At 38.7% G+C, this 25,962-nt stretch overlaps 1 protein-coding gene and 1 long non-coding RNA gene across 8 annotated transcripts in view; one reads left to right on the top strand and one right to left on the bottom strand.

Moving 5' to 3' along the window:
* Positions 1–239, bottom strand: part of LOC125617909 — a 19,734-nt gene extending 19,495 nt beyond the window's left edge. The window contains exon 1 of the long non-coding RNA XR_007349048.1: positions 124–239. This is a non-coding gene — a long non-coding RNA (uncharacterized LOC125617909). The remainder of the gene's footprint in view (positions 1–123) is intronic.
* The window catches only part of Trpm6 (transient receptor potential cation channel subfamily M member 6), a 169,044-nt gene extending 150,991 nt beyond the window's left edge, over positions 1–18,053 (top strand). For 6 of the 7 annotated variants that reach the window (XM_048806915.1, XM_048806914.1, XM_048806919.1 and 3 more), the window contains 6 exons: positions 654–940; positions 1,244–1,326; positions 2,311–2,516; positions 8,747–8,798; positions 13,190–13,296; positions 16,370–18,053. In XM_048806915.1, coding sequence (XP_048662872.1) covers positions 654–940; positions 1,244–1,326; positions 2,311–2,516; positions 8,747–8,798; positions 13,190–13,296; positions 16,370–16,503 — 869 coding nt within the window. In that variant the 3' untranslated portion in view covers positions 16,504–18,053. Of the gene's footprint in view, positions 1–653; positions 941–1,243; positions 1,327–2,310; positions 2,517–8,746; positions 8,799–9,546; positions 9,617–13,189; positions 13,297–16,369 lie in introns of all 7 variants that reach the window. The other variant, XR_007349047.1, reaches the window with a different exon arrangement.
* The last annotated feature ends 7,909 nt before the right edge of the window (positions 18,054–25,962 follow it).

Raw genomic sequence — 25,962 nt, 5'->3', positions numbered from 1 at the left:
AGAGATAGAGAGAGAGAGAGAGAGAGAGAGAGAGAATATAAATATATGCATATGCATTCTTATTTATTTATTTATTTTGCTTCTGGGGATTTAACTAAGAGGCACTCATCCACTGAAACACACCCCCAGCCCTATTTTGTATCTTTATTTAGAGACAGGGTCTCACTGAGTTGCTTAGTACATTGCCATTGCTGAGGCTGGCTTTGAACTTGAGATCCTCCTGTCTCAGCCTCCTGAGCTGCTGGGATTGCAGGTGTGCACCACTGTGCCTGGCTGCATTCTTAATGTTAATTAGAGATAGGGAGGGCAATTATGGAAACAGGCCTAATAAAGCTCCTTTAGGAATGATAATGAATAGCCCTTTTAAAACATTTCTGTTTAATAAAAGCATTTCCATACTACTTTGATACTTCTTTTTGTCCAGTTGTAGTCTACAATAAGACTAACTTAATTCTTACATGTCATCTGATACTGTCCCTTCTTCCCTCCCCACGTTTATAGGACACTAGCTTGATCCATGTCCTAATTCTGCCCTACTCCCTTCTTCTCTGATCATGGGGACCACTGAACTAATTCTGAGCTGATATCAAGGTTGTTCCCTGTCCCAGACCCGATGACCTCATTGAACTCCTGGCCTTCACTTCTCTTTGCAGCAGGAGAAGAAGTCACCATCTATAGGCTGGAGGAGAGCTCCCCTCTGAACCTTGATAAGAGCATGTCCTCTTGGTCCCAGCATGGAAGAGCTGCAATGATCCAGGTGTTGTCCCAGGAAGAGTTGGATGGGGGCCTCCGCAAAGCCATGCGAGTCATCAGCACATGGTCTGAGGATGATGTTCTCAAACCGGGACACGTTTTCGTTGTGAAGTCTTTTCTCCCTGAGGTCGTGCAGACTTGGCATAAAATCTTCCAGGAGAGTACAGTGCTTCATCTTTGCCTCAGGGTGAGTCTGAAGTTCAGAGACTCAGAGCCCAGAAGGACAGGCCAAAGAAAGGAGACTTGGCTACATCTTTTCTAATACTACCATCCAACTTGAAGGAAGTCTAGTATTATTTTGAAGGTGGTGAATTTTGTTATATTTGTTTTGTAGGACTTTCACTTTTGAGGGAGTGGAGGTAGCTGAATAAGGTGAAAAATCACATTTGGGAAGCCTCTAGTGAATTCTGTGATCGTTAATCGATAGGTGTCAGTAAATGTACACATACATACACACATTTATATAATATCAATAATCCTTATTTTGTAGGAAATTCAACAGCAAAGGGCTGCTCAAAAACTAATCTATACCTTCAACCAAGTGAAACCGCAAACCATTCCCTACACACCGAGGTAAGGAAATCTTGGCAAAATGGCCCTTCATTTTAAGTAGGAACTCCTATTAATCTCTTCTCAGCCCATTAGTTATGAGAAATATCAGACCCATGGGAAAGTGTCCCATGGCTTTATTTTGGGGTTCTTCCATAGCTATATAGACTGGAAAAAGGGGAATTAGATGCCCCAGAGATGTGTTGGCCTACATCACTAAATTTATGGGAATGGAAAAAAAAAAGAAGTTCAAGTAGATGCCATCACCACCATTTCGATTATGCAAAACAGGCAGATCCTGGATGTGTTACTAATGTCCAGGATCAGCGTGGCAGAAAAGCATCTCTATTTTAAGCATAGTTTCTCCCTCAGTGTCTTAAAGAAATTAGGAACTCTGTAGGATTGAACTCTGGTTACTTTTACTTGAGTGTTTCCAGAGAATTGCATTCACTCATCAACACGCTTAATAATTTGGTGCTGAGGACTTAGGGTAAAACTTCGTTGCTTTACTTACAAGGAATGTCATGCAGTGTGACAAAACAAGTTGGGTCTAGCCTGGTGTGGTGGTGCATGCCTGTAATCCCAGCAATTCGGGCGGCTGAGGCAGGAGGATTGCAAAGTTCAAAGCTAGCCTCAGAAACTTAGTGAGGCCCTAAGCAACTTAGTGAGACCTTGTGTCACTAAAAAATAAAAAGGGCTCGAGATGTGGTTCAGTGGTTAAGTGCCCCTGGGTTCAATCCCTGGTACCAAAAAAAAAAAAAAAAAGTTGGGTCCAGGATTTATAAAAGGGTTAGAAAGTTTTCTCAAAGAGAAAGGAGGCATGAAAACATGGGAGAAACCCTCCTTGTCTTTGTATTCCGTTCCTTCCCTTCCCAGGAAGGGCCAGGTCAAGTTCTCCTAGGTTTCATTGGTCAGTCTTAGGCGAGCTCTCCTGCTGCGGACTGTCCTGTAAGGGAAAGCCTGCTTTTTCTATCTTCTAGGGGATCATGGCTTCTTTTTCCCTCACAGGTTCCTGGAAGTTTTCTTAATCTACTGCCACTCAGCCAACCAATGGTTGACCATTGAGAAGTACATGACTGGGGAGTTCCGGAAGTACAACAATAACAATGGAGATGAAATCGCCCCCAGCAACACCCTAGAGGAGCTGATGTTGGCCTTCTCTCACTGGACCTATGAGTACACTCGGGGAGAGCTGCTGGTTTTAGATCTGCAAGGTAATTGATGACGCATGACTTGATACAATAAGTATGAGGCAAAGTTCAGAGAGATCCAGGTTGGGCAATGTGTGGGGTTGCTCTCACCAGCTTTGAAGGGAGGTGGAATTATTGGGCAGTGGTGATCATGAATACTTATTATGTTGTTTCCTACTTCGAGGGGGAAATGTAGGGAGTCAATTAGCTGCTTAAAATGTAAAGACATCTTAAATTTTGGAATAAATGCGGAATGATTTTTGTATGAATTTTTCCAGTTTTATGGCCTTGCCTTGCTCTAATGTTCATTGTAAAATTTAGGCACACATTTGTACACATAGGGAAGTTTAAATTCTGGGCATTTTGAGTTTATTGCCTTAGCAATTTGTAGTTTTAGCTTGCTCTCTTTGCTCTGTCCCTTGATATGACAGTTCATGAAAGAACACACTCAGCCTGAGAGAGGCAACACACTGCACTCTTATTTAATGGAAACCTTTGATCAGCACATCTCCCCACTATCAACACCTCACATGTGACTTCTAATCCTACAGCACAAACAGTATCTCCAGCAGACTTTCCTTGCAGGGACAGAACAAAATATGTATTAAGGTCAAAGTTTTGTCCTTGGGCTCACTGACTAGGGCTTTGGTTTTAAATAAGGGATTTAGCGCAGGAACTTTCATAGAAGTTATATCATTTAATCCCAGAAGCAGCACCTCAAGGTAGATATTATGGGGAATTTAGGCCCAGAAAGTTTAAATAACTTGCCCAAGGTTGCACAGCTACTTAAAGGGAAGCCAGGATGCAGATTAAGCTGGATTGACCATCTGTGTTCTGTTCTTTTCACTGTTCTTTTTATTTCTTTAAAGAGTTTCTTACCTAGAGGATGCAACCATCTTATGGCTCATTTAAACCACTTGGGCCTTTTTATTGTCCTCTATGACTTTTTCTCTAGCTCTCCAGTTCTGGCATTCTATGCTGAAAGCCAGGCTTGGAGTCTGGGGAATCTTGAGATAAATAATCCAGGGGAATCATGAGCAATGTCCAGTAAGACCTCAAAGTCACCCTGAAATTGGCGTCTCATGCTCAAGGATGTACATGCACTTTTTAAACTACAAATACGTACTTCTGACCTTTGAGATTTCTGCTGTTCACAAGATCAGATTATATTTCTATCCCTCAAACACAATATTTCAGGAAGCAATATAAACAAAATTAAAATGACCATCATGATTCAGCTTTTTAAACCAACAAGAATTGGATCCATATAAATTCTGAGTGAGGCTGCCTAAGGCAACTGTTTTTGTGGCTCAAGTTTGGGAAAGGTTGATTGTTTTCATCTGTACTTGACTGTTTGTGCTTTGAGTTTTGGGTGGAGTTGATTCTAAAACAAAAGCAGAAACAAACAAACAAACAAAAACAACCAAAGAAAAACTTTAAGGAATTAATGATGACTCTTCGGTGCATTTTGTATTTCACTTGAATAGGTTTTTGTTTAATGGTGTTTATGTTTGGGGATTTTTATGTCTCTTAGTAATTCAAAGTGACATTAAACAGAACAAATGCTGTGCTGATAGTCTTGGGGGAAAAAAGGGAATTAAGTTTATTCTTTTACTGAGCAATTATGTCAATTGCAGAAATAGGCCACTCCAAATAAACTATGTCAAAACATTGACCTTCAAAGAAGGGAAGAGTGGACATCAGAGAATGATCATGATGAAATTTGAGATGCTTATCAGAGAGTTGTGGCTAATTGGTTAGGCCTGAGTTTAGGAAGAATATGAGTCCTGTAACAGTAATTATAAGCAGTTATACTATTACTACTGCTAGCTAACATTTACTAAGAACTTATTTTGTGCCAGGCACTTGGCTAAAAGCTCATGTGCAATATCATGTTTAATCCAAACCAGGTTGGAAAGGAGAAAATATAACATGTTTTTAAAATCTCATAATGGGTTTTCATTCAGTTTTATATTGTATTTAATTTATTTGTATTTCTGATCTTTGGAGAGAAGAGGTGAATTGCCTAGGAGGTGGGGGTGAAAGATGTGAAGCTGGGTAGAAGCCCTTGGGAGGAGGAGCTTTCAAGTTGCAGTGCCAGAGTCTGACTCCTGGCTCTACCCTGAATTGATTTCATGACCCCAGGAGTGGCTTTCAAGTCCGACCTGCCTCTTTTTGTAAATGGGAAAAATAATATTATGCACTTAAGTCATTAGGCTGTTGAAGAGTTCAGGTGAGACAAGTTCTTGCAGGTAGTAAGTCCTCAATAAATGTGAGTTATTGCTATTTTTATCTCAGTCTCTGCAAGGTTCTTTAAAATGGAGGTTAATCATCAGTGGGGTTCTGGTGCTACTGTAGGGAGACCCCAACTTAGGTCTCTGTTCTCTACTGCATTGAGAAGAAGAAGGCAGGGGAAACAGGCAGTTTATTCTTTCAGTCTCCCTTCTTTCTCAAATTTCTTACAAGAGAGTCCCAGTCATTAACCCAGAAATTGCCACACCAGGTCAAGAAACTGAGCTCTAAGGAGAGGTGTGACCAATTTCACATCATTTGTAATTATACTGAAGCTTTCCGTTCTTTTTCCACTTAAAAATCCTGCATATGAGGTTCTGATTCATCATCATTATACTTGAAATCCACTGTTTAATTCCCAGCAGTAGAAATTAAAAACAATTGTATTTCAAATTACCATGGTGCACAGCTTTGGTTTTTTTGTGGTGCATAGCTCATTATGTTTTTCAAGGGACTTTTGGAGATACAGTATTAATTTCTTATTCAACAAAGCCATTTCCAGAATAAGTCAATATCCACCGCACTATGATAAATTGTAAATCAACAAAGAAAGTAACTTCTTTGCACAGATGTAGAAGATAATTGATGGATTCAAAGTTGATTGAGATCAGAATGCAAATTTGTGAGTTTTCTCATATTACCTGGATACTGTTACAGTCATTAGAGAGACGCCTTGGGGGACTTTTAGGTGTTGAAATACATCATTTTCCCATGTTTTCCAAATGTTCAGAAAATATATATGTTGGGGGGTCATGATGGTAGTTTTCTATTTGGATGTTCCTGTGTAGCTGGGAGAAACAGAGTGGAAGTGGTGGTGGGTGTGACTATGTGGATGCTGGTGGTTCATTGGTGTTTGGGTGGTCTCTCTCTCTCTCTCTCTCTCTCTCTCTCTCTCTCTCTCTCACTCAAACACACACACACACACACACACACACACACACACACACACAAAGACACACATACACACATTCAGAAGGCCCATCTTCCAATGGAGGGCCCCAAAATATGTATTTAGTAGTTAACTTTGAACTGTTCAGTTGGGTTTGTGGATGCTCTATCATTCTTCTAAGGTATCATGTTTGTTAGGAAATGTAGTGCTTTAGGGAAATAGGATAATCAGAAGCATGATTTTACCAGTGGCAAAAATATAAAGTTTAATTTTATAAGAGGTCCTTCATAGAAGAAATATCATAAAAATAACAGTTAATATATTTTAGTTTCATATGTGTCAGATAATCTGCTAAGCACTGTGTATGCTATTGTTCATTTAATACTCTCAGTAACCCTATAAGATAAGGCACAGATTTCCCACTTTCAGACGCTAAAACTGAGCTTCAGAGGAATGAAGGAAAGTCCCCAGGTCCCCCCTACTTGAAGGTGCTGGCGCTGTGAGTCCTTTGACTTCTGTGACTCTGATTTAAAGTAAACAGGGGCTGACATGATTTTGATGGATTTTTTTTCCCCCTACAAAACCCCCTTTTTGTCAGATGCTGTTATCTCTTCAGCTATGGTGTGTCCTCCTAGCTTAAATTCACACTTTACTTAGATACCAGCCTAAGTTTTCATCATTGCTGTAAACTCCAGGCTTGATGTTAGGTCTGCACTCAAACAAGTAAAAGATTTGTTAGCCTCTCTACTGGTGCTACTTGGGTATCTTTCTGCCAGTCGTGCTGTTTACTTAATTCATGGTTAGAAAGCATCTCTCTAGGCATCACTCCTTTCTTATAGGAGTGGTAAGAAGAGCATGAAAGGACTAGCCTCTTCCTGTGATTTTATTCAGAAAGGATAGGGGATGAGCAGAGCAAGTTTTGCATACTTCCTTTGAGCTATATTTCAACCTTACTTTATTTTATCCCTATTCAAAATCAGTGTGAAGTTAATATGCCAAGAGTTTTTTAAGGTGCTCCTGGGTCAAATTCAGAGGATATATGGATTTTGATGAGAAAACAAATTATACCTTATTTGCATTAACTGGTAACTGAAACTTGTCATTTTCTTCAGTTACAGTAGACCACATACCACAGTGATATTAGCAGTACTTGTGTTTACAATAGAAATTACAGATGTTAACATAGTATTTACAAAGACGGCAGATATCTCAATATATTGTTAGTATTTGTCACACGTTGGATGTTATGGTAGTTAATAGATCCAGGAGAAATCCTGTTATTTAATTTACTCGTAAAGAAGCACATGTATTGTAATACTGTAATTAAAAAAATATTTTGATAACTGCATTTCCATGTCATTGGTTTCTTTTATAATCCTACATATTTAATCATGTAAAACGTTATTCTGAGAATGGGGTCCCTTACCCTTACCAGATTGACAGAGAGGGGACATGACACAGAAAAAGTTAAACACTGCTGCTCTAAGCTCTGACTTGCTCTGTCATTTTCCTGGTGAAGTCAGTTTTTAGGGGAAAAGTCTGTAAGGATTATATTTTCTTTTCTTCTTCTTTTTTTTTTTTTTTGAGAGAGAGAGAGAGAGAGAGAGAGAGAGAGAGAGAGAGAGAGAATTTCAATATTTATTTTTCAGTTTTCGGCGGACACGACATCTTTGTTTGTATGTGGTGCTGATGAGGATCGAATCCGGGCCGCACGCATGCCAGGCGAGCGCGCTACCGCTTGAGCCACATCCCCAGCCCCAAAAGATTATATTTTCTTGTGGAAGGTTTAACGTATTTAAATATATAGAATACAGAAATATTTTTAAAATAGTGTTTAGACACAGCTGTGGCTGTAGCTCAGTGGCAGAGCACTTGCCTAGCAAATGTGAAGCACTGGGTTGGATCCTTAGCACTGCATACAGAAATAAAATAAAATAAAGGTTTGTTGTCCATCTACAATTACAAAGAAAATATTGGTTAGACAACATGAGTTTTAAAACAGTGGTTAGAAAACATGAGTTTCTTTCATGAAGTACAATACATACCAATGTTGTAAAGTTCACATAAGCTTTAAATAATCTTCCCACAAAGCTAATCTCTTTCAAACACAGAGCTAGAGCAAGTTAGAGAATGATCTCAGACACTGTAGCATGGTGCCCGTTTATCTGTGCAGCTACGTGCAATTTCACCACCATTGGAAATCAGCCTCCTCGCCATTTGAGTTTTATGAGATTCACTTTCAGCATTCATCCCTGTTTCTTTTTTTTTCTTTTAAATACACTTTGCTTTAAATTGAACCTATATTATCTGTTAAGGCTTTGGTGTCACATTGTAACAAGTAAATTTTATTGAAGACTCATATATTCAGAAAAGTGCTGGTAGCTTAAATTGAACACAGAGGTGCAAGCAGCAGCTGATCAACAACTTGGTGTTGATTCATTGTAGTGTCTGTAAGTGGTATAAATAATTTGATGTATCCCTTTGATGGAGCAGAGGCTGTACTTGCAAAACCTCATAGCACCTTACACCTTGCTGAGCACTGATGGAGTCCATCTAAGGGGACCCTGAATCAATGGGAGGAACACAACTTCCTTCAGCTTTAATCTGGTTATGATCATTGATGAACCAAGAGACCTTTGACAAATTACTTAATCTCTTTGAACATCAATGTACTCATTGATGTAAATGAGATTCACATGTAAAATTAGGATAAGAGACTAATATCTTATGATTGCTGAGAATTAGAGAAAATAGAACTAGAATGTCTAGTGTGCATAAGTGGCAAATTAATGGCAGATGTCACTATCAGTAACTGTGAACACACCACCAAAACATTCATTTGTGGTCTACACGTTTATTATAACAGAGGGGATTGTGGGAGACAGTGCCTTCACTAAAATTTCCAAACATTCCTGGACAATTTTTATATTAGATTTAATTCATATGATGTTTAATTTACTACACAGCGATTGTAAGATCAACAAAAAGAAGCTAAGACTTGATTATTATTTTCTTGAACTTATAAAAAAGTAAAACCTCCATTTGCTAAGTGAATTTTGTTTCTTCTTTTGAGGTGTTGGAGAAAATTTGACAGATCCATCTGTTATAAAACCTGAAGACAAACAGTAAGTTAATTTATGTGTTATCATTTAGAAAATTACATTTAACTTGTACATGTTTCTTTTTAATTATTCTTTAACCCTTACATAAAAATGTAAAAATCATACATATTAATAGGGAACCATGTAATGTTTCAATACATATATACACTGCATATTGTTTAAATGGTACATGGTTTTTAAAATAATTTATAAACATACAGCTTGTTGCCTAGATCCTAGAAAGATTTTGAAGCAGCTTTTGTATATAGATATAAAACAATAAGATTTTAGATTAGAAAATGTGGGTAAAAGGAAAATATGGAAAAAAATCATTAAATCTGGAGTTGGGTTAGTTTATATAAATGGAAATTATATAGTAGTCAGAATTTGGTTGCAAATTCGATGCTGAGTTTCCTAGTGTCCCAAACACAAGAGAAATGTGCTTAAGTTTAGCTTGTGTTGGCTTTGACATGAAAACAGTGTCCTGTGGAATCATAGCATCTTATCATGGGCAGCATCTTCTATCACTTGCTTATAAAATGACAGCTGAGGACATAAGTGTGATATCCAGTCACAACAAAGCTATGAGAGGTCAAAACAATGGGGCTGAAATAACAAGCATCAGGTTGTCCAGCTTAATTTACAGCCAAAGTTATATAGAAGGAGGAGTCATCTGCCTGTCCTTTGAATTCCCGAGGACATTTTGTCCCATCAGCAGGCTTTTTGAAAGACTTGACACTAAAGGATCTGAGGTTGTGTTCTTCTGTTAAAGGTGGAGTAAAAAGAAGTGATGGTGCCGATTGAGGACTGATCAATACGGCAGACAACAATGGTTCTCAAATGTGAGTTTGCATCACCATCACCAGGAGAACTTGTTAAAGCGCAGATTGCTGGGCTCCACCTCCAGAGTTTCTGATTCAGTAGGTTGGGGTGGGACCAAATAATCTGCACATCTAACAAATTCCCAGGTGACTCTGATGCTGCTGGTCCATAGACCACACTTTGAGAACTGCTGGCATTTAACATTTTTACTTCTTAGTCATTTTAAGTATCTATATGTGGTTCCTAGGTGGTAGAAAAAAATATAAACCTACATATGTGGGCAGTCCTTATACAATAAAGTCTGACGTTTTTACTTTTCCTCCCCCAGAACTCATAGATGTGCACTGCTGTAATGCTCTGTTATTTTACTGAATCTAAATATGGTCCCGCTTGTAGATTTCTATGCAAAAGCCTATCTACTAAGTGTATGTTGGATATTTAATTGGATTAGGTGAGCTAGAGAAGGTGAGGTGATCATATTGCTCATATGCATCATCTAATTCTCATGATCTTTATTTGACTATGGCATCCATGTTGTAATCATTAGGGTACACATTAAGGCTTTATTATTTTTCACCTTAATAGGGCTAAAGTTTTTTTTTTAACCTAAGAATATTATTTCTTCAGTAGCCCTGTGTGCCCTAGGTTTATAGTAGGAACCTTGTTCTGTACATTCTTTATAATTTTGCAGTGAAAATTTTTTGCACATATGATGAACCTAGTTTATACATATTCTCATTCATTAAATTCTGACCTTGGCATATATCACTTAATATGACCTGAATAGCCCATATTTTTTAGGATTCCAAGATTCTGTTATCCCACTTGACAGTTAAGTATTTAATTGCATTCTATGGGCAGTAAGTCTCAGTTTTTATTAAGGTCTCCTGGGGAAATTAAAAGAAAAAAGATGCGCAGGATTGGCATCCAATTAGAATCTCCAAAGATAGGGCCCTTATGTCTGTATTTTTTAAAAGTTCCCCATGTGATTCTGTGGGCAACCAGAGTTGAGAATTTTCTGTCTTATGGCAACTTTACCTTTTATGACTTGAGGATGAGAACTCTGGAAACTGATGGGATGGCATTACCAAGTCCTGCCTGGTTTTGTGGGACCACCCAGTTTTGGGTGCAGTTAGTCTTCATGGTGACAATAACAGAAAGTCCTATTTTCTCATGACTCATTAGTTCAATGAGAATGACATCTAATTAATTCAACGAGGCACTTCTTGGTCAGAAACCCTGGCTACATAAAGCGTGGACCTAGGACCAACAACAACAGCTTCATGGGAGATTGTTACAAGTGCAATGTGGCCGAACTCCTTTAGACCTATAGAATCAGAATCCGTGTTTTTGACAAGATCTTGCAGTGATTTGGTGTGAATTAAAGTTTGAGAAGCACCAATTTAAGCCAACACTTTCACATATGTTATTTATTTTAGCCTTTGCAACAACATTGGAAGTAAAGCATTTTCAGTCCCGGTTCGCAAATGATAAAATTGAGTCTCAGGGAAGATAGGACAATAACTTGTGTATGAGGAAAGGGAGTCAAGATAAGGGAATAATCCACTATCAAAAGGGAAGGTGGTTTTTTTGTGGTATACATTCTAATATTGTTTCTCATGCCTATTGTCTCAACTTTCTCTAATCTTCTGCCTGTTTTATTGGTAGTTTGAGTTTATATCTTTTTAGATTACTGCCTTGATGGTTTTGGGCATTTGACAAGCATGAAATGATGAGATGTTCTTTAGTAAATCTATGTATAGATGGCACTAATTAGCGTTTCCTCGCGTGTGGAACCAAGCGACCACCTGCTTTTCCTATGTTGTGAAAAATCTGGATAACAGCTAGTTGCATTTTTTTTTTTCTTAACCTGATTATCTGGACTGCAGGGCCCTGGGCTTTCTGTAAAGTGTAGATGCAAATGAATGTGCTGGCAATCTTTTACCCTCTGCTACATGGGGGTGGGAGCGGTCGAATCCCTGATATATTCATTTTGGAGTAATTTTGGTTCTTTTGTCTTGACTTTCACATAGCTCCTAGGGGAAACTGATTTAGCTTAGAGCTTTTATCTGAGAATCAATGTTATTTCTAAGTTGGGGGTTTTCATTCTTTTTTGGGAGGAAAGAAATGGCAGGTATGAAAGGCAAACAGGGACATGATGGAGAGACTAAGGAAAGGAACCCTTTGATGGGAATGACTAATGCCTTTAGTTTTCACTATATTGGGATTGTAGAGTTCTGGTCTAAATTGCTAAATACCAAGCAATTTGACTTTTTTTTTTTTTTTTTTGCCACCTTCAGTTTCACCTGATTGAAGTAATGCCTTACCAGATGGGCTGAAAGGGAGGCATAGCTAACAAGAGGCAGCTTATGAAGCCTGGTAAACACCACCAGAGCTGTACTTTGTAAGAGTGATTGAGTGACCAGGAAAGTTAATCCTAAGTGTCTTTCCACTCTGTCTTCCCAAGAGATTTCCTCCACCTACTCACCACAGAGCAAAGAGGCAATCTGAGATCAAACTGACATCAGCCCTCATTCTGAGCTTGGCACATCTTCAGAGCAGCTACTGTTCTTCTGCCAAAAGGAAGTGGAAATTGAGATAAATGTTTCAATACTTGGATGGAAAAAAGTCCATTTTTACACCATGTCCCCTTTGAAAAACCGCATTCCTTAGAAGCGAAGTTTATTGTTTCCTTTTGTGATAGTTTGCTTTGCTTTTTTCTTAAGACGTGGTATTTAAGAGTGGTAATTGAGTTCAGACTTTTTAAATGTGCTGTTTCCACTCTGCATGTCATTAAAATAAAATATTAGCTTTCATAAAGTTTCTTTGGAAGTGTTTCTGGTGTGCTGTGTTCCGTGGTGTGCAGAATGGCATGGTCTGAAGAATCATGGTTATAGGCAACATGATAATGGATGAACACAATCCTAGAATCTGCTGGAGATCTATTACAATGATAGAATATTTGAAATGTGCCTCACATATACCGATTCTATTTGGTGAGCATACCTGGTTTACTTCCATGTGCACATGATCTAATAGTAGTTTTGTTGTCCCGTAAAGAGCAGTTTGCAGCTTAGAAAGTGGCGTTTGAAAAAGCCACAAATACTGTCTCTAGGGTTCAGACAGGTATTTATTTTTGAGGAAGGTTATTTTGAGAAAAGTATTTGGGTTTGCAATGATGTATATGCATCATTTTAGAAGGTGTGTTCTAATAGCAATTTTACTTTATGCCTTACCTTTCGATATTTTACTAGAACATTTGGTAATGAATGTCACTCTCTCACCCCATATGCATTAAAAAGGGTTTCACTGTATTTTGTTTTAATGTGGTACATAGAAAATTCACTCTTCTATCAGATTAGCGTTGAAAATGAGTTTCACAGTAGGTCTTGGAGTTGGGTACAAAGATTTAAGTGCATTTGAATTTTAAATTTGCAAACCTAACATTGTTGCTTCCCCAAAGTGCTCTGTTCTTTGTTGGCTCCTTCAAGTTACTGGGTTACTATGGGATACTGTTCGGTATCTTAGAGAATCCTAGTTGAGCTCCTTTTTTCTTAGCCATGATCTAATTGATATTCTGATATTTCCTCTAGATCAAGAGGAATGGTGTTTGGACCAGCCAATTTAGGGGAAGATGCAATTAGAAGCTTCATTGCAAAACATCGTTGCAACTCCTGTTGCCGGAAGCTCAAACTCCCGGGTAGGCCACAAACAATTCTATTTTTCTCTAAGTAAATCTCTCATAGAAACAACATCTCTTGTAACCTGGGATCGAGTCGGAAATCTTAATCACATTTTTATCTCATTCACAGTCATTCGCAGAGTCTGACTTTCTGACTGCAAAATTTTCAAGACTCCGAAGGGATTAAAAGGACAGGGATTTACTTTAGGTTCTGCCAAAATGTGATAAAACAACATGGGGCCCAGTACTTGTCACAGTCACTCCCAGGGAAAAGTTTCACTGACTTAAACACACCCTGGCCTGCCCCTTTGATTCCAGCTTGCTCCTACCCTTAACATTTCAATTCTATCCTATTTTGCCATTGGACACTTGGGAGGGTGGAGTCTAGAGGGAAACAACAAGTGTCAATTAAATTGTGCTTCTCACAATAAAAACTTGTCACTTTATTTAGTTTTAGCTGTGCTGGGGATTAAACCATGGCCTGGCATTTGCAAGGCAAATCCATTAGCACTGATCTACAAGCCACCACATTAAACACATCTTGTGATTGCTGTTTTAAAAATCTGGCTAGATAATATGGCATAGCTTCTCTGAAACCAAAACAGACACCATGGAAAATATCCCCGATAAAAAAGCAAACAGCTGGAGGTCTCTGCCCTCCAACCTGACAATCCCAGCTCCATGATATTCTTTAATTTTGTCTCAGAAGGGGAGCTTCATGTCTGCCTCACCCTTTTCTTAGGTCACATCAAACTTGATTTGATACTGGACTTTCACATATTTTAAGCTAAGTAGCCCTTCCTACCATACCAAAAATTATATTATACCCTTGAGCTGTCTGTGGTGGCAGTAAGCCTATAGTGCCAGTTACTTGGGAAGGTGAAGCAGGAGGTTCCTTGAAAAGCCCAGGAGCCAGCCTGGGCAAGGTAGTCAGACCCCATCTATTAAAAATCTATATCATACCCTCAATTGGAAATCAGTATGAGTACTGGTCATTCCCTTGGATGAAGCAGATACAAATTTATAGGGTAAAGGGAGGGAGGGAGGGAGGGAGGACTTTTTTTTTTTTTTAATTGTAGAAGGACACAACACAATACCTTTTATTTATTTATTTACTTATTTATTTACGTGCTGAGGACTGAACTCAGGGGCACTCAACCACTAAGCCACATCCCCAGCCCTGTTTTGTATTTTATTTAGAGGCACTGAGTTGCTTAGTGTCTCACTATTGCTGAGGCTGGCTTTGAACTTGCTATCTCCTGCCTCAGCCTCTGAGCCTCTTAGATTATAGGTGTGCACCACCGTGCCCAACATATTCTATTTATTTTGATACGGTGCTGAGGAAAGATCCCAGCGCCTTGCACATGCTAGGCAAGTGCTCTACCACTGAGACACAACCGTAGCCTGGGAGAGGAACTTTTGTGGGCAAAATTTAGCAAAAAAACTGGATTTTAGAGCTGGCCTCCAGTTCCAGTAGGAATATAGTGCATTAGCCAGTGTTGGGGGCCAGGGTGCATATGTTGGCTGGGGAGGTCAAAAATGGAGCAATAACAGGGGTAAAGCCCAATTCTCATAGCTACCCAGACTCTGTCTCACAAATCAAACACCAGATTAGCTGAGAGATCAGTACCCAGCATTTTATCCTCCCCTCTGGTCAGAAGCAGCCCAGGCTGGGGCTGGGCTGAGAGGTCTTAGGGCCTCCCATGAAGGGCCCTATGGGAGGCAGGAGCTGACAAACCCTTGAGTTATCCCATGATTGCAAGTTGGACTCTTTAGCTGCATGTCCTCAGGCACTGGCCCGTCCCTAGCCTGATTCATTGTACCCTGGACAGGGCAGTTTCCATTCTTAAAGACACAAGCATTGTATCTAATCAGCCAGGAGCCAGGGAGACTTGAGCCATCATGTACTACTTCCAGTTCCTGAACCCAGTTGGCTGTTCTGTCCCATTAAGGTTGAGATCATTTTTTAAGTACACTGGTGGGTTTCAAGTAAGTGATTTGATAATTTCTCCATCTTTAGACATAATCTGTGTTTCCCTTCCAAACCTTAGTTTTAAACCAACATTTAAATGGAAATAAGAAATATCATTGTTTACTCGGATGTTTGTGATATGGATTTTAAAAGAATTTAGTTTGGGAAACAAGTTTAGAATTGACTTTTCTGTCTTACTTTTCACACTTACTTATTTGTGGAGAGGCAGTTTAGAACAGTGTTTAAGAGTCTAGGACCTAGAGCCTGGCAGTCTGGGCTCACACACCAGTTCTGCTTTTTACTAGCTACAGGAACTTGGAGTTCAGTACCCTCATCTGAAAACTTGGGGTAACAGTACCTGTCTCATAAAGTTGGTGTTTGGATGGAGTTAATAGATGTATTTGTTCAATAGATGTTGATGATTATTAAAATATGTATTAGTTTTATGACCAGAGAATCCCCATTTAACATTAAAAAATGCAAAAAATGCATTTTCCCCCTTTGGTGAAGCTGGAACTCGGGGCCTCGTGCACACTAAACATGTGCTATACTGATGAATGACACACCTAGCTCCCTGGTAATATACATTTAAGACTACCAAATTTAGTCAGCGTATCACAAAAAGTTACCCACATGTTTAAAGCTCATTTTCCTCTAGGTCCTTCTCCCAAAGATTACCCCTATGAATGTTTTTCCAATTTCCTTTTTAAAATGGAAGATGGAGGGCTCAGGAAACATAGGATCTGATAATTGGATAAAACTTTTGTAGGTAGTGCTGAACTTGAGGTATGTTTTTGTTACAGAAAGCTGACCCATTTTGGCTGACCTCCCTGACCCTGCCCATAATTAAATAGTTTCTCTTTCTTAACTCTGGCCAGGTCATACCTTATGGAGTACTGTACATGAAATCAAACTACCATATCTCTCCTCCATGTGTCCAGTGCTCCCCACAGCAAGGGAGTTAGAGTTACACATGGGCATTGAGGGAGGACTTGGTTGGATCATAGCCTGGGGAAGTAGAACCCTCCCTGAACACTTAGCAGAACCTCAAGTTGAGTATATCTAGAGGATATAAGTGTGTTTGTGGGGTATCCTAGAACTGTCTTGTCTTCCTTGCAGATTTGAAAAGAAATGACTATTCCCCTGGAACAATAAATTCCAGCTTTGGATTTGAGAAGGAAAAAGAACCAACTGAGGGGCCTCCAGCAAGAGAAAGGAGTAGAAATTCCCTAGAAGATCATACACGACTCTAAAAGGGGGAGAAGCAAGAAGATGATGGCCCTCAACCTTTCTGCCATGAGTTCTTTGGTGATGTAGATTGATGATGCAACACTGATTACATCAGATCAAGGGATCAGGATGGCTTTGTACTGGAACACATCTGTCCCTGCCCAGAGGCCTCATTGGTATATAATGAACGGATTCTTCAGGATGTTGACCTATGAAGGATGTTTGGCATGCATTCTCTATCCTCAGGTTCCACAAGAAGACACTTGGACAAGTCAGCTGGAAATACTGTTTTTTTGATACCTCATTGCTTTAGCTGCTCACTTGGAACCCTTGGAGTGCTGTGTGCTAAGGAACTAGGGGGATGAATTTAATTTATTTTCTCACTGTGTATGCAGACTGTACCCCCCCACACTGCTGTTCACCACCTCACCCACACATTGTTCTTATGTGTGTGTATATATATATGTACATTAAGAAGTTATTTGACTTCCTCCTCTATCCTATTCAGTAGCACAGAGCTTTGAATAGCAACAACAAGGAAACAATGGAATAAGGGTGTATTTGCACAGATCAGAGCACACTCCTGTACCAACTAACCAGTAAAAGTTAGTATCCTGGTGAAATCTAGTTGGGTTTGAGTACTGTCAGTAATCTATGTGATGTCTGGGCATTTCAGGTTTCTCTAAAACAAAAAATGAAGGGAAATCTAAAACAAATGCCTTTCCTTTTATTTTTTTATTTTTTACAAGGAATTGTAAAACTGGAGATAAATTAAGAAAGGGTTTCCCTTCCTTGATCTTAGGGGTGCTGTCAGTCATAGAATTGATTAGGTCAACCTCTATCATGCCACTTTCTTTTCCAGAGCTCTGTCTGTAATATTTATAGGTGGAATCACTGCGTGTCGGGTCTTATGAAGAAATATATGCTTTCAGACTGAAACATGTTTTGCAGGTGTTTACTTCGCTCCAAGATGGAGTTCTGGTGGTTTTAATCTGGCTTGAAAACGTGTCATCAGTTTCTGATGCCCAAAATGAAGGATCTCTGGAAAGTACACTGTGTGACATTTTGGAGGGGTCAGTTGTGCCTCTTGCACACTAAGTTGGGTTGCCCTACCTCAAAACAAGTATGAGCTTTGCACACAAGCAGAGATGGAGGGCTGGGAATCCTCTCCCCTCTCCCCCTGCGTCTCCTTTCTTATTATAACATGTTCCAATCTGCCAGCAGCAAACCTCCTGGGTTTGAAAAATTTCAGCTTATCTTTATCTTTAGTCTTTACATTACATATCTTGCTTCTGAGCCTGCTTTTCAAATATATGCTCCTGCATTCTTAGGTTATACTTCAGGGAGCCTGTTGCACAGTGGGTAGAAAATCAAGGATTTTGTTTGCAGTGATTTTGTCAGATTCTTTTAAGTTTGAGTTGCTTGCTATAAGGGTTAATCTATATTCCTTTGACTTTGGTCTGGGATGGTAGACAGTGGGAAATTTGGGTGATTTCTTGATTGACAGTGAGGGAAGATAAAATGTTAATATTTTATTCTATTTTATGAGTCAATAAAGATCAATTGGTACTTACTTCAGTGCTGTATTGAAATCAAATGGAAATAGGCAATTTGTCCAAGGACCAAATCAAAGGCATCAATTTATTGGCCAACTACTTGTTACCTGGGATAGAACCTGAAAGCAAATACATTTTGATTTCAAATTTTTGTGGTGTGCTTAAAAAAAAAGAGTGAAGAAAAATCTACAGAATAACATTTTAAAAAGATGAACTGCTAAGGGGCGGGGTTGTGGCTCAGTGGTAGAGCACTTGCCTAGCATGTGTGAAGCACTGGGTTCGATTCTCAGCACCACATATAAATATATGAATAAAATAAAGGTCCATCAATGTCTAAAAGAAAAATTTAAAATAAAAAAAAAATGAACTGCTCAGCAAAGGTCACTAGGATTGCTTTGAAGGCAGCTATGCTCACCACTATCCCACCAATGCAGACAACTAGGATGGCTTGAATGCAATGTGACAATAACTTTGATTTCTGATCACTAGAGTGAAATGTTTATTGTTTCAATTTTATTCAGCAGATATTTATTAAGTGCCTTTTCTACATTGCATGAAGGATGAGGATGCAGAGATGAACAGGACATATCTTTGCCCTTAAAGAGCTTTATGTCTCCTACTTACTTTTGTTTATTTCAAATTTGCACTTCTACCAAGTGCTAGAATTTTTTATTTCTGGGCAAATGTTGAACTCAGAGATGTTTCATACCCTACCTGCCAGAGCAGTATGTACACACTGAGACAAGAGAATTACGGCAAATAAGAAGACATAGCTAGGACTGGTTTTAGGAACCTGTGAAGAAAAACAGACCGCATAGTCCTTTTCTGAGCACAAAGCCAGCATCACAGATGGGATCTGAATCTGGGGACCAGAGAAACAGGCAGGATCCAGGAAATTCTCTACTGGGGCACTCAATGGGCATATAGAATTTTCTTTCTAAGAGGCTGTACATGCCTGGAGTGACTTCTGCCCCTGCTATCTTAGAGCTTTCTTACAGCTCTGAGGGATGAAGTTTGATGTGGTTTTGAGTGTTTCTTGCCCTGTTGTCTTCTGAGGCTTTGTAAAAACAAGTACTGGCTGACCCAGACTTCCCAACATTCAGTCAATACTTTAAAAACTTTCTGTTGTTGTTGCTTGTGACTGTTATTTTAGAGGAAACGGGCTACTCTGGTTCTAGAAGTCATGCCACAGATGTCCCTGTTATGTCCTGTGCTTTCAGACACCCACCCACATCTAGCACAAAGCTGGGCACATAACACACTTTCAACACTATTTTTTAAAAAGAAGTAACAAAACCTTCAAATGATAGTGGATTTCATTTACTAGGTAATAGATCAGATTTGCATTTTTAATCTAGAAGAAAATGATTACCAATTCCTTAAGACCCAACACAATTCTTTTGATCTCTCTCTGTTTTAATTTTCTAGGAAATAGCTTTTAACAACCTACACCTTGTCTATTGAATTCCCAACCAGTTCTTGCCCTTATCACCATCAGTGACAGTGCCAGAGTACAGTCCTTTACCGGTGACTATTGAAATGAGATGATAACTTCCCAGAAACTGCCTAGGAATAATCATCACTTTATTACCCTTTGAAAAGAAGATTGATAGAAAAGTCATTTGAAAGATGGTTCATTACCATGCCCTAGTACGATTTCTTTACTCACATCTCTCCAAAGCATGAGAAAGGGAGGATTATTCTCTGAGGTCGGAATTTGAAGGCTGTGTGTTTGCCTCTTTGAAGTCTTGGTATTTAATTTTCTGTAGTCATTTCTTGGGCAATTTTCTAAGAAACTAGTTGAAGCTAATTTATCATAAGTTAAAGTCAAATGACAGAAAAGATTTTTCCCCCTTAACAGCATTTTATTCCACAGAGGTTAGCTTCTGAAGGAAAATGAGACTTAAATAGCATTTCAAATCTCTAGCCACATGGGTGGGTACAGAGAATAGAGAGAATTCTGGAAACCACACTGGCTTTTTATTTAGCACAGTTATTATTTTGTGACTTTTCTTTCTAGACCCGATGTACAGATAAAATATTGTGTTTTTGTGAAACACCCTCCTAAAAATAATTAGAAAGGTTGCTTAATTTTTCAAAGAAAAGCTGTTAGTCCTCAAGGGATAACAAATCTTGGTATCTATCATTTTCAGACTTGTAATATAAGTTTATATAATTTGGTTCACCTTTCTGTTAACCCCTAACTCTGAAATGGAGATGAAGATACTTACCTTTTCAAATGAAGGTGAATGATAATGAGAGAGCATTTATAAAGTCCTTTGAGAATCTCATTTAAAAATCTTCTTGTGAGCATGGGATTCAGTTCAATAAATAATAAGGGGTTTTCATTTTTGATATGGTGTGATCATTATTTAATGTTTACAGAGGATACTCAGTGGACCCGTTTCATTTCAAACACAAAAATGATTCTGCTGTTTCTCCCTTCCCAAGGGGAAAAAGCTCATGGCTCTCGTTTTGGTTTGAAGCTTAATTAAATAGTTTTAAATCAGGAAATTCACGATATCACAGCATCTGCTTCTTATTTTGCTTTTTTTTAAAAAAATTGATTGATTGATTGATTGATTGATGATTTTATACGATTCTGAGAATCGAACCCAGTGCCTCACACATGCCCGGCAGGTGCTCTAACACTGAGCCACAATAACCCCAGCCCCTTATTTTGCTTTTTGATGGATTTAATTTGACTTATAGTTTTTGTTTGTTTCTCTGTGTCCAAAAAAAAAAAAAAAAAAAAAAACCCTTCTAGGACAAGAAGTAGAGTCCAGCACTGGCACTATCATTGGTGATAGTTTTGAACGTAAATAGCAACTTTAGAATCTTCCAAGATCATATAAGTACCCAGGGCTAATCGATTACGCCACTGGAGCCACTGTGCAAATTTAGAAACTTACTGCTTGTTAAATGATGATTTTTTAAAAGTTCAAATTAATGGTGATTTAATTTTGTCAGTGTAGGTTTGCTTAGTAATAAGAAAATTCTGCCTGAGAACTGCCTGTAAAATTCTCATGTTCTTCTAGTGAATTTTTTTATTGTGAATCATTAGAAATTATATGGGATTCCTTAGAAAACTTGGAGTGCAACCACCATTTGACCCAGCTATCCCACTCCTCAGTCTATACCCAAAGGACTTAAAAACAACATACTATACTAACACAACCCATCAATGTTTAAAGCAACTCTTTTCACAATTGCTAAACTGTGGAACCAACCTAGATGCCCTTCAATAGATGAATGGATAAAGAAACTGTGGTATATATACACAATGGAATATTAATCAGCACTAAAAGAGAATAAAATTATAGCATTTGCAGGTAAATGGATGGAGTTGGAGAATATCATGCTAAGCGAAGTAAGCCAATCCCCAAAACCAAAAGGTCAAATGTTCTTTCTGATAAGTGGATGCTGATCCATAATTGGGGGGCATGGGAATAATGGAGGAACTTTGATGGGGCAAAGGGGAAGGTGTACATATGGTGTACATATGGTGCTATACTACATTGTGTACAACCAGAGAAATGAAAAGTTGTGCTGCAATGTGTACAATGAATCAAAATGCATTATGCTTTCATATATACCTAATTAAAACAAATAAATTAATAAAAAATAAAAAAATAAGTTGTTAAAAAAAGAAATTACATTAGTTTCAAAGTTTTAGCAGATATTATGGTAAAAATCCTTTTGCTAATGAATGTCCAAATGTGGATATAGTGATTGTCTTGGATGGAAGTATTGGGGGAAATCATCCTTAATGACATTTTTGTTTGAATATTAGCTTCGAATGGATCTATTTCTCTGTACCCTATTGGTAGCCAAGCAAAAGATCACAAATCCTAGGAGTCTTTGGAGATCCAATGAAATCCCTGGTAGGTTGTCATTTTGGGGGATTCCCTACTCGCCCTTGAAAGTTTGCAGATTAGGACTTGGAAGTGCTGGTAACAACAATGGAGATGAGGAAAAGAAATGACTGACAGGTGGGTGTGTCTGCTGTGGGTGAGGTTACAGAGTCGTGGATGGTTGGCAGGATTGGTGATGTATTTTACTGAGAGAGTAAGGAGTGGTGTTTTCTGGAAGCACATTGCAAATGCAAACAAACATGGGCTAGGCTTTGTGGGATGAGATGTTTGCCTACTGCTCCGGGGCTTCTGGGGATATTTTATGGTATAGGGTGGGAAGAGAGGTGTAGTCTTGATTCAGGGTTTAGTTCTTAGCTTTGTGGAAGTGTTCATTTTCTATCCAACAAACTTTTTTGAGCCTTACCATGATGTCCTGACGCTAAGGTTAAATTTGTGAGATGAAATATGTCTGCTGCAAGCTTCTCCAAGACAAATCAGGAATTCACCATATGTTGATTTACCATTGTTACCAGGTAACATGTATTGTGTGCTCCCTATCTCCTCTATATTGTGCTCAGTGCATATTGTACACAGTCATTCAATCTGAACAACAACTTAATGGGCCACCTCTACGAGGCTTTTGATATTGATTTGAAAATGTTGCATATGAGTTAAGTAACTTGACTAAGTCAGCAACCCAAGGAGGAGCTGGAATTTAGTGCTGGAGCTAATCAGTGACATAGAGAACAATGTGATCTTGACCAACCACACTTAAAATTACTACAATGCGACTCGACTACAATGACTGGAAACAGAGATTTGAAAGTTGGGACCTAACTTTGACCATCAGATAAGAAAAATCTAAACTGGGTATTGTAGAATGTTTCCTGGTGTCCTCTTTGCTTCTGTTATATCAAGAAAATCTCTCTTGCTCCTTAATGCCATTTTTGGACCCTGTGAGTCCATAGCAAAGACACTCCCCTTGGCATGTCTTGAGGTAGGTGTAGGAAAATAGTTTCTTTGAGGCTGGCATTGGATTTGCTAGCAAATTTTTTTCTGCCTCCACCTCTATTTCTGTCATGGCTCCCTTTGGCTTTCCTAGACAATTAGATATTTGTTGGTCAACACAACAATACTTACCATTTGATATCATCTAGTGACCTGCTAGCTTATCAATTTATAGTGAAAAATAGAACCGATGCAAGCTTTACCAAACTGGCCATTACACAGTGTCTCTCGAGGTCTTGGAAGCTGGATTCTAATAAGAAGGTTGCTTGGAATCAGAACAAAGATGGGTAGATCAATCAACTTTTTAATGGTGTTGGCTAAGACTTCTGTTCATCTCATCTTCTGCTGGCCTGCCAGTCAGAGTAGAATATTCAAAGTCTGAAATTCTTCAGCTTGATTCTAAAGGATGCAGCAGAATTTCAAGCAACTCTTAGATGAGCCCTGAGAAACATGGATCATGATGAGAAAGTATTTTTTTCTTTTTTTAAAATCCTTTCTCTTCACTGTATCTTCCTTCCCTCTCTCTTTTTTTCTCTTTTTTTTTCTCTAATTTCCTCTTTTTGTCACATCTTTTTATAACACACTGGCTACAAAGGTGATCCAAGATATATCATTAATTTTCCAAACGAGGCACCGATTTTCCCAGAATTGTAGATTTAGAAAATGTGAGAGCCAAATAAAGATAGATGAGGACCAAGAGATTAAAAGAGATGTGCTTCACCAAAGTTAACATAACTATTGTTAAAGGAGAGAATTCAGGCTTCCTAAATCACTATCAGTTAGCTTAATAATCACATTAATACAGTAAACAAATTATATCCTCTTATTTCGAAGTTTTGTGTTGAAAAAAATTCCAGATTAAAATTTTGTGATTAAAATTTTTACTGGGAAAACTTGTGATTAAAATGAAGTCAAGTGAGATTTTTTTTGTCTGCTTTTCAGTGAGACTAATTCATTAGATATGTGCATATTAATTATCTTACCGGTTTTCTTGGCTTATTTGCATGTCTGTGTGCATTTGTGTGTGTGTTGTGTGTGTGTGTATATATGTGTCTGTGTTTACATAAATAGAAAGTAGCTATTTGGGTGACCATGGAATCTTTTAAATGAAAAGTCTAAGACTTGGATTTCAGTGAATGGTTCAAATAATTAATTTTATTTGAATTATTTTTAATTATTTCCTTTTATAGTTTGGAACTGGAATGCCCCTAGAGGCTCCAGTGTTGAAGGATTGGTCCCCAGCCTGTGGTGCTATTAGGAGGTGAGGCATAGTGGAGGAAATAGGTCCCAGGGGTCATGCCTTTGAAGAGTATGATGTGAACCCAGCCACACTGTTTCTGTCTCTGCTTCCTGGCAGCTATGAAGTGAGCAGTTTTGCTCTCAAGCTTTTTGTGCCATGTTGTTTTGCCTCATCACAGGCCCAGAAAAATGGAACCAAGTGATTATCGATTAAAACTATGTTGAGATCCCCATTGAAATCTCTGAAACTATGAGCCAAAATAGATATTTTCTCACTAAGTTGATTTTCTCAGGTATTTCATTATAGTGATGGGAAACTAACAAATTTCCCATTGTCAAAGACAGTCTCTTAGGTCTGTGGAGCCTTGTTCGCAGAAGAGTCCAAATGGAATGGTAGAAAATTCTCTAGGCCTTCGAGTTGGTGTATTTGGGTTTGAAATGAGGCTCCGCCATTGAGCAGTTGCCAGTCTTGGGCAACTTGTTTGGCATCGTTAAATTTTGGTCTATCATCTGAAGATGGCAGGACAATCTATTAACATACTGACTTGTGTTTTCTTCTTGTTATTGCCATCCATGAAGGTAGGTGAATGCTGGTGCTTTGGGACGCTGATTGCGTTTCACAGAAGTTGTGAGGTCCCTAAATGACAACTTTCTTCTAAGACTTCTGGGAAAATTGATGGGGCTATAACTTGGAGTTGCTATGGATACAGGAAGACTATCTGGGAAAGAAAAGAGAGGCTTATTCCTGGAGATGGGAAGATGAAAGTGTTTTTGGTTAGATGTAGAGGGCTAGTTCATGGTTGTTAAGAGGACTAAGTTGGAACTATGGCCTAAGAAGTCACACGCAATGATTGGTGTCCCTGCTAGTCCTGGAGCAAACCGAGAGAGCTGCTGTGAATGGATCACATAGGCCTGGATTGTGGGCCTGATGGCCTCAGAGGTAGAAGATTTTTCTGTTCTCCAAGCCCCTGCAAACTATCTTATCTTTGTTCTTACACATTTTAGAATCCCAAAATATGACTTATATTGACTCTATCATGTGGAGAGGAGACATATGTCTAGATTTAGAATATACGAGAAGGTGGCATTTTTGCACCTGAGTGTTTTGGAGGAAATTTATCACATTTATAACATAATGTCTTACCAAGCAGGGTCATTTTCAGAATTAGAATGTACTCCAAGCACTTGGTGTAGTGACTGGCATACAACAAACAGACCTGATGAGAAATTGTTAGTAATCATTGTTTATATTTCTTTTGTCTCATCCAAAATGATCTTCAACCCAAGATTGGTGGAGCTGGAGCTGCTTCATGTGAGAAACTAGATTGTTCATGACACAGATGCTGCAATGTCACAACTAAAAGGGTTCTTTACTAGCATGAAACTAGGCAAAAATAAACAGACATGAAAATGTGATGACTTAGCACAGTAGATATTTATTTCTTGTTTACGTAAAAGTCCAGGGCAGCCTATGATGAGTGGGGGTTGGGGGATTTTCTGCTCCACTTAGTCTTTATGGTATCCAGACTGACAGGGCTCAACCATCTTCAAAGATGGATCCAACATAGCCCTGGGGCTCCTCAGCTGTTATACAGAAGGAGATTAAAAAGGTAGAGGAGCACCCATGGGAGATCTTATGAGAACCCCTACAAGGAGCACACATCTTTTTATTCACATACCACTAGATAGAACTCATTCTGAGTCAAGCCCACCTACAAAGGAGACTAGGGAATGTATGTCCAAGAAAAAGAGAAGAAGGACTTCAATGAATAGTTAGCAATCTCTGTCAAATTGGGGATTGCATATACAGGTCCAGTTCTTCATT

This window comes from Marmota marmota, unplaced genomic scaffold (genome assembly GCF_001458135.2).
Source record: "Marmota marmota marmota unplaced genomic scaffold, marMar, whole genome shotgun sequence".
Lineage (NCBI taxonomy): Eukaryota > Metazoa > Chordata > Mammalia > Rodentia > Sciuridae > Marmota > Marmota marmota.
Note: the sequence above shows the minus strand (reverse complement) of the source record. Positions and strands in the feature narration are given on the sequence as shown.